This window comes from Plasmodium relictum, assembly GCF_900005765.1.
Source record: "Plasmodium relictum strain SGS1 genome assembly, chromosome: 8".
Taxonomy (NCBI): domain Eukaryota; phylum Apicomplexa; class Aconoidasida; order Haemosporida; family Plasmodiidae; genus Plasmodium; species Plasmodium relictum.
In genome coordinates, this window is record NC_041686.1 from 900,833 (window position 1) to 911,124 (window position 10,292).

The following is a 10,292-nucleotide window of genomic DNA, read 5'->3' on the forward strand; positions in this document are numbered from 1 at the left end:
TATTTACTTAAAAAAATATATAATATATGCTTATATATATAATTAGGTATATTGAAAACAAAAATTATAAAATATATTTTTTTTATTAACATAAATATATTAATTGGTATGAATCTACAGACACATGAATTTAGAATTATAAGATGTAAATAAAAAATAAAATAAAATAATTTGAATAATAAATTATATTTTCTTGATAAATAATTAAAAATATGTCATACATAATTTTTTATTTCATTTAATATAAAAAAAATTTAGATTTCTTAAAAAAAAAAAAAAAAAAAAAAAAAAATTGAATCTTTCTTTTTTCTTTTTTAATTTCTTTACATATATTAAATAATTTATAAAATATATATATATATATATATATATTTGTTTATGACAAAATATTTTTATTAAAAATATTACTGATTTTTAATTGATATTATTTTGTATGTTTTATTTCTTATATTAGTATTTTATATTTTAGTGTCTATATATTATCATTATTTTTATTAAAAAAAAATTCTAGAGAATTTGGAATATATGAGTATTTAATAAATTTGCTAAATTATTTTTTTTCTTTGTAATTTTTTTACAATTTTCTTTTTGATTCTCAATTTTCTTTTTATTAGATAAATGATATAGAGCATTGTTGTGTATATATTCTTTAATATTCAACATTTTATTTAAATAAAATGATTGCTTAATATTGTTAATTGTACTATTATTATTTATATCATTTATATTTTGCAATATATTTGATTTAGTTACTACATCATTTTCATTGTTTTTATTATTATTTTTATTTATTTCTATTTTATCAATTTCATTCTTATGTATTGAGTAATGCATATCATAATTTTCGTTGGTTAGTTTTTTTTTTTCCAGAGTATTAACTAATCTTAAATCTTTTGAAATTAATTCTTCATTTTTTTTATTTACATAAAATAGACTATTTTTGTATAACAAATCATTATGGCAAGTATTAATATTTTTTGTTATATTTTCATTCTTTTTTAAATTAATCATTTCATTATATTTATTTTTAATTTGAACTTTTTTATTTTGGTTCTCTTTTGTATTTTTATTTTCTTGTAATCCAACAAAAAAACAATTTTTACTAGATTTAACTTTATTATTCATATAAGAAATTTTATTCAAATTTAAGGATAATTTCATAGGGTCTAAATACATTGTATTATTTATGTGATTCTTATATTTTTTATTTTCTTTAGTACTAAAAACATTCTGAGTAATTTTTTGTTTCTGACATTCATATTCAATATTACTTCTCGTTTCTTTAGGATTCAAGTGACTATAAACTTTATTTAAAGTACTTTGTGAATATGATTGATCTTCTTCTATTACATTTTTATATAATAAGGATTTTATTTTTGTTTCATTAGTATTAGATTTCAGGTAAATATCATTCATATGAATATTTCTAGAATCTTTCTCAATGCTAATTTTATTTTTTGAGGATAAATTTTTCGTCTTGTCATATATTTGAAATTCTTCATTTGAGGTAACATTATTTTGTAATTTATTTTTGAAATGGTAGAATTGTTTATCATTTATACTTTTAACAGGTGATACATTTTTACTAGTTAAATTAAGATGCGATTTATCTATTGCAACTGATGAAGAAGTTTTTCTATTTTTATCAAAAATAATATTATCAATATTTAATTTAGTTCGTTTTTTAAAATATGAATCATTCTTTCTATTAAAAATATTATTGTTAACACTACTGTTATTATTATAATCATATTTTGTTTCTACTATATTTATTGAAGATTTATTATTACTGTCTTTTTTAGCATCTTTCTTTTCGCACAAGTCATTTGTATTGTAATTTTTTAAGTTACTAATATTTAATGAAGTAATGTTTTCAGAATTTTCTATTGCCTTAATTTTGTATTGTGATTTTACTGCGTCAGAAATCTTGTTAATTGCATTTCCTAATTTGTTGAAACTAACTCTATTAGTTGGTACATATAAATTAGGTTTCATTAAGAAATTTTCGCATTCATTATTATTTCTTGTAGAATTTTTTGGTGTATTATTTAAAAGTATTTGATTATTTGTCATTTTTTTGCAATTTAAATAAGTTCTCAAATTAATTGCTTTATTTCCATTTGATTCTTTTAAATTATTCAAATGTGAATTTGTTTTTAAGTTATAATTAAATTTTTTTATTTCTTTTAAGTTATTTCTGTATGGAGATTTATTTGAACAATTCATATTAACACAATTTAAGTTATTTTCTTTATTATTAAGATAAGTTTGTAATTTATTTTTATTGAATTCTGTTGTAAAAACATTAAAAGTATTTCTTCCTTTAATTATTTTATTATTGTCTATAACAGAAATATGTTTATCAAAAGAGCTGTTTATTTGAGTGTTTGGTATGGATTGTAATTTTCTAACTTCATCTTTATTTCTAATTTTTAAATAGTCATCACTATTATTATAAACTTTATAATTTCCTAATATACTTTTTTTGTTTGTGTAAAAGCTATAATTATCATGAGAAATGGTATTATTATTTTTATCATTATCTAATCTATCACTTTTGGTATTATTTATTTCATCATTTTTTTTCTTACAAACTTCATTTTTTCTACTACTTACTTCATCCTTTTTATTGTTAATTTCAATATTATTTTCACTATTTTTGTAACAAGTGTTATTATTATTATTATCAGCTTGCTCATTATTTTCAATTCTTTCAATATGATTACCACTATGATCATTATTAGAATTAATTAAATTATGTAATAAGTTTTCTTGTTTATTGGGGATTTCATTTAAAATATTATGTGTTTTTTTTAAATTGTTTTTTCCATCAATAGTACCTTTATCTATTTCAATAATATTTTTCAAAAAAAAATTTTTTTCTTCAAAATTAGGGGAAACATTTTCTTGTTCTTTTTTATTAAAATTATTATTTTTTTTTTCTTTTTCATTAAAATATTGTTCCTTTATTTCATTATAATATGAAGTTAAACCGTTTTCTATATTATTTATTTTATTTTTTATATCATTTTTATAATTTTCATATGTTTTTCTTTGTTTTAAATAGCTAAAATTAGTATCAAATAATTCTAAATTATTATGATTGCTTCCATCTTCCAATTTAGTTTGAGGCAAGTTAGTTGTTTCTCTCAAAGAATTATATGTTTTCATTTTATCTTCTTTATTTTTAATATCATTTTTAGATAAATAACTTTTTAACTCGTTGTTTTCATTCTTTTTTTTGTATATTTCATTTAACACTTGAGTAATTCCATTATTTTTTTCTTTATTATTAGATAAATTATTAATATTATTAGAAGTATTAGTTTTTTTCATATAAGGCATTTCCGTTACTTTTTCTATTTTTACATTTTTATTATTTTCTTTTTTATTTTCTATATTAATATTACTGTTTGTAGTATTTATTTTATTTTCTTCATTCTTTTTTTCAAAATTTTCATTCATTTTATTCAGAAAACTATCTAAAATATATTTATTACTCAGGTTTTTTTCATTATCTTTTTTTTTTTCCACATTTATTATTTTTTTTATATTTGTAATTTTTTGACATGATGCACTTAGAATATTAGAATTTCTCTTTAATAACAAAGAATCCTTTTTTATAGTTTCGTTAGGTGAAATAAAAGGATAAACTATTGTTTGTCTACTTTTTAAAGATTTCGATGAAGTATTGGTAGTTTTGTGATTTATATTATTTGAATGTATATACTTTTTTTTATATAAAGATAAATCCCATTTATCAGAATTCTTTAAATTATTTCCTTTTATATTTTTCATTTCATTTATATTATCATTACTACTTTTAAAATTAATAGTTCTTTTATCTTGTAATGCTTCATTATTATTCTGATTATCCCTTTTTATATTGCAATTACAATTGCTTATATCATTATTCACATTAACATTTTTGGCAATATTCATCTTATTAATATTATCGTTTAAATTTCTTTTCTTTTCATTTAAATTAATCATCATTTTATTTCTACATTTTTCAATTTCATTATTTTTATTTAAATTTTCTCTTGTTAATTTTTTAAGCTCATTCAATGAACATCTATTTTTTAACCTTTTTAACTTATCAAACTTTGACTTTTTAATTTCTTCGATAGTCAAATCTGCAAATTCATTAGAAATTTTATTTTTATGGAATTCATTATATCTTTTTCTTTTCTTCAAGAGTTTAGAATTTATATCAATTTTAAAGTTTTTTTTACTTATTTCTTCAATATTCTTTTTATTTGAAATATTTTTATTAGTTTCTAAATTTGTGTTTTTTTTTAAATTTGATGTTTTCTCTTCAAGGTTTTTGTTAATTAAATTTTTCTTTTTTTTAATTTTTGAATTTATATTTTTCATGTTACTTTTATATGATATATTTAAAATACTTCTATTTTTTATATTATCATTTAATGTATTTTCTTTCAAAATGTCTTTTTTATTATAACTTTCTTTGATTAAATGAAAACTGGGATTTTCAGATGTTCTGGAATCCTTTATTTTATTAGTATCTCTTTTTTTTGAGTAATGCGAAATATCAACAGTGTTTCTAAAGTTATGTATTAAAGGCACTTTATCTTCTTTTTTATTATTTCTAACTTTATCTTTTTTTTTATTATCATCCATAATTTTATCTAATTTGTTATTTGATTCCAATATATTAGTAACATTATTTTTTTTTTTATTTGAATATATTAATGCATATTCTGATATTGTATGCCTCCCTAAAATGTTTTTTTTATTACTATCATTTATTTTAAATTTAATCTTTGGGTAGCTTTTCTTATTTTTGCATTCATCAATATTAATTGAAATTTTATTAACAATATTTGCATTTCTTTTATTATAATTTTTCGATTCTAATTCCTTTAAATTAATAAAAGAAGAGTTTTCTTTTGGAACAGTACTAGTAGAACTGCTTTCATAATTATGATCCTTTAATTTATTATTATAAATACATTTTTTGCTATTATTATGAAAGAATTTTTTCGATGTTAAAATTTTACTTATTTTACCTGAATTATAAGAATAGTTTCCTCTTTTTGTTTTATTACTTGATTTCGTTTTTAATGGTAATTTACATGATAAATTTCTTTTATTTTTATTATTCATGATATATGATTTATATCTTTGTTTATTTTGAATTAAATCATTATCAGTTATTATATTTAACTTTTCTTTATCCATATACTGTTTTCCTTTATGTATTAACATTTTATCACATTGATCATAAAGAGAATTTTCAAATGAAACGCTTAATTCAATTTTCGTTATGTTTCCTAAATCATTTTGTAAATTATCTTTTTGTTTTATTTTTAATTCATTTTCTAATTCTTTTCCATATTCATCTTTTAATTTTAATTTACTTTCTAGTATTTCTTTTAGTTCAGTTCCCTGTTCATTAGAGCTATTTCCAATTTCATCAATCAATTCATCATTTAATTCATTTATTAAATCACTTGATTCCATGTTAAAATCATTTTCCGATTCATCTTCTAAGTTATTCTCTTCATTTTTTATCACATTTTCTAATTCATTTTCTAACTCATATTGCAATATATCTTTTGATTTAATTTCTTCATTCTTTATTTCACTTTCTAATTTATCTTGAGAATTTTCTAGTTCACTTTGAGGAGTTTTATCTGATTTTTCTTCTAATTTTTTTTCTAATTCTACTTGAAAATTTTCTTTTGATTCAGTTATTGTAATATTTTTAGGTGTCTCTACAATTTTTTTTTCTAATATATTTTCAAAGAGACTATTTTTATTTGCACAAGATGGATTCATTTTTCTTTCTTTTAAGAGATTTGCATCGTTTTTAGTTATTATAAAAGAATTTCTTTCATTGCTATGATTGTATGTTTTCCTTAAATCAGTAAATTTATTTTTAACCTTTAGTTCTTTAAAAGATAATTTTTCATCCATTTTTTCCTGTTCTTTATCTTTTGAATTATCTAATTTTTTACATGAATTTATTTTGCTATTTATTAACAGAGAGTTTTTAATTTTATTGTGTGTATCTGGATAAGATGAACAGTACATATTTAAATCATTCTTTTTTGAATGAATACTTTTCTCTTTTTTGTTTTTGGATTTTTCAAATGATTCATTAAGAAGAATTGTATTATCTATATGATTTATGTTATGAAATAATTTAAGATTGTTATTTTTTAGTTTTTTCTTTTCATTTAACTCATTTTTTTTCCCTTTATATATTACATTACTATGTATTTCTCCATTATTTTGTTTAAGAAGGGTTTTCAAATTGTTATTTTTAATAATTTTTTTTTCTACACAATTTGTATTTTTATAATTAATCGTTTTTATATCCTTTACATTGCTGATATCATAAGCATTGCTATTTATTTCCTCTTTTGAATTTTCATTGTTAACATTTGATATAATTTTATTATTTAATATATTTTCAATATATTTTTCTTGAGTTAAGAAGACATAACCATTGTTTGTATCTTTGTTTTTTTTTTGTTTATTTAAAATATTATTATTTATTATTTCCAATAATTTATTTTCTTTAGCTATATTTTTATTGGTTCCATTTATTTGTGTAAATTTTTTTTTATGTGATTCAAATGAGTCATACTTTATGACTTCATTTTCTATATTTGATAAAATATTACTTTTGTTATTATTTTTAGCATTCTTGATATTTTGAACATGTGCATTATTTGTTGTTTCACTCTTTTCTAACTTTCCTCCATATAAAGTTTTATTATTATTTTTATATTTTTCTGTATTTTTCTTTTTATACAATATATTATATTTTTGATTTTCTTCAAACAGTTCTTTATTTTTTTTTATTACATTTCTTTCATTTAAAAATTTGTCCTGAGTAGTATCTTTTAAAAGATTTTTTTTTCTTTCTTTAATTTCATTTAGTGTTGTATATTTATTACTATTATATTTATCGATACTTTGTTTGGTGTTGTTATAACTATTTCTTTTGTTCATATTTTCTTTAAAGTGGTGTTTTATTAATGAAATAATGTTTTTTTCATTTTTTATATTTTTACTTAATTGATTTTTTCTTTTTAATTGATTTTCTAAGAGTAAATTTGGAGTGACATTTTCATCATTTTTTTTTGTATTAAATATATTTCCTTTTTTATTTATTAAAATATTTTCTTCTACTTTATGCGAAGCTTTTATACTCATTTTATTGCTACTACACTTTTTGTCTAAATAATTGATACCTATTGAAGTAGAAAACAATTTTTTTTTTTTTTTTAATTCAATTAATCTGTATATGTTTTTTTTATGATTGTTTAAAATTTTAATTTTTGATGTTTGATTAAGATCACTGCTGTTTCCAAATAATTTTTTATAATAAACTTCTTTGTTATCAATATCAACAACATAATTATCGGCATCGTCGTTACTATTCTTTATAGTGAAATCATTATTTACATGATTATTAATATAGGAAATATCTGTACTGTTCCTAGTTGTCATTACAGAATTTCTTTTATTATTATTATTAATATTTATTACAATAGTTTTATTTTTGTTATTATTATTATCATTATATGTTAATATACTTCCAGCTTTAATGTCTTCATTATATTCCCTTTTATTATTACTATAAGAATATTTTAAAGTATTAATGCATTTATTTTGTTTTTCTAAATTTTTACTAGGTGATATAAAAACATGTTCATACACATAAAATTGAATAGTTGAATTTTTGTCGATTTTCATATTATTTTTTTTTGCATATTCTTGAATTTCTAAAGATAGTTTGAATGAACCATCATTGTTGTATTTAGAAGATGTCTCATTATTTAAATACAAATTAAAATTATATATAGGGAAAAAATTTCCTTTAAACCAGGGATGATTTAATGCTTCAGTAATAGTATACCTTTTTTTAAAATTAGGTTCTAAACAATGAAAAATTAGATCAAGAGCTTCTTCAGATAGATGTAATCCTTTTTTATCTTTTAATAATTCTTCATATTTTTTGTTCTTTAACAAATTCCAGTATACGTCTTTATTTAAAGTACATCTGAATAATTCATGTTTAGTTAAACAAAAATATAAGATATAACCAGCACAAAAAATATCAACTTTCGTTGGATCATATTTACACTTTTCATATATTTCAGGTGGCCTAAAAATTTTACCAAAAATTTTTTTATATTCTTCTAATATAACTTCATTTCTATTATTAACATTAAAGTATATTGCCTGACCAGGGTCATTTAAAACTGGATATATTAATCCATTTTTTTCATTTTCAAATAAAAGTACGTTTTCCAAAGATATATCCCTTAAAGCCATTCTTTTAGAATGAAGAAATTTAATTGCTAATAATATTTGATAAAATAGGTACCTTCCTTCTTCTTCTGAAAAAGCTCGATTTCTGTTTTTCATAACTTCAAATAAATCTCCATGTAAAGCAAATGGCATAACCATATATATATAACTATTATCATCAAAAATATTATCACAACTTAATATATTACTATGACCACTCATAGTATCCCTATAATAATACTCAGATAAAGGATCTTCTTGAACTTTATCTTTCGTCATTTCAATAAGATGCTTTGATAATATTTTAATAGCTTTTTGACAATTAACTAAACTTTTATCAGAATCCTCAATAACTTCTGATAAATATACACTCCCATAAATAGCAGATTGAAGAAGATTTACTAACTTATATTTTGATTGCTTATATTGAATTATTTTCCCAGCTAATTTATAAGATAATGATGAAAACTACCAAAAAAAAAAAAAAAAAAAAATTAAGATAAATAATTTTTCAATATTATTAGAAATATAATTAAGAAAAATATATATATATATATTACATATTTCATTTTCTCCTCTTTTGGAACTTTTTCAAAATATTCATCATTTTTTTCAGTAGTATTTTTATATTGATAATAAATTTTTTTTTGATTTTTAGACATTATTCCTTCTGGGTTAATATCAAAATAAATGGAATAACTTTGATTATCTTCTTCATTATTATTTTTTATTTTTAATTTTAATTTTAATGAAACACAAATATCATTTTCATTACACATTTTATTTAAATTAGACGAATTTATATCACATAATTCATTTAAATGCAACAAATTAAAAGTTTTTATATCTTTTTCATATTTTTTCTTATATATATTATGTACATTTTGCATTAACTCATTATCTACATTTATACAGTTATAAAATTTATCTGAATTTTTTGTTAATAAATTATTAAACTTTGTTTTTATTTGCATAATTGTATTTTTTTGATCTATAAATCAATCAGCATGTTATGTTTTTTCATTTTTTTTAATTTCTATAATATAGAAATATATAGAAATTCTTATTTTAAAAAATTATTTCAATTGTTCTATCAAATAAATGTCCTTATACATAAAGAAATATATTAAATATATTTCTTTATAAGTATATATATATATATATATATATATATATATATATATATATATATATATATTTTTAAATAGTATTAAAATAATTTAAGAAATAAATATATAATAAAAATTATTTGCAATAAGAGATGACATGTGTGTATAATGTGCGTGGTGAATCAAATATTCAGAAATATTTTTTTTTATAAATTCTATATAATTATAATTTTTCTTTCATTCTACATATATATGCATATATATATATACTTTAGAAAAAAAAAAAAAATTGTAGGACTTATTTTTGTTGCATTATTTCATTACACCTCATTTTTATTAGAGTATTTATAACTAGAAAATAAAATGAAAATTCGTGTTTTTCCACATAATTATTTTTAATTTAATCTTTTAAAAAGTTATATTTGAAATATTTTTTTAATTAATTTTTTATAAGTTGTACATATTTTATCTTTTGTAGATTAATTAAAAAAATAAATTTTTTTCTTATTCTCTTTTTATTTTTCTTATTTACTTCTAATTTAATTTGATATACACTTTCTACAACTACAATGTAATTTTTATTTTTAGAAAACACTGTTATCTATATTCGATTTCACGTAAGTACAACGAATTTTTTTCTCTTGGTTATTTCAAAATATTAAAAATAATTTCAAAATTAAATATATGCAAATAATTATTTATACAAAGAATTATTTTTAAATCTTTTTCTTTTTTATGGAATTTTTTTTTCTTTTATATTTGAGATTGTTCCTTTAAATGTGTGCAAGTGTGCATGTTTTTATGTATTAGATTATAAAAAATCAAAAAAAAAAAATGAATTTCTATTTATATTAAAATATTCATTTAATTATGTTACTTATTAAAAAAGAG

The 10,292-nt window shown here is 18.4% G+C and overlaps 1 protein-coding gene across 1 annotated transcript; it reads right to left on the bottom strand.

Moving 5' to 3' along the window:
* Positions 1-507: 507 nt before the first annotated feature.
* PRELSG_0824300 (protein kinase, putative) lies at positions 508-9,266 on the bottom strand (the record flags this gene model as incomplete). The annotated part of the gene is made up of 2 exons (XM_028676318.1): positions 508-8,760; positions 8,853-9,266. 2 exons carry the CDS (start codon positions 9,264-9,266, stop codon positions 508-510), a joined length of 8,667 nt encoding a protein of 2,888 aa, XP_028532820.1.
* Between the last annotated feature and the right edge of the window lie 1,026 nt (positions 9,267-10,292).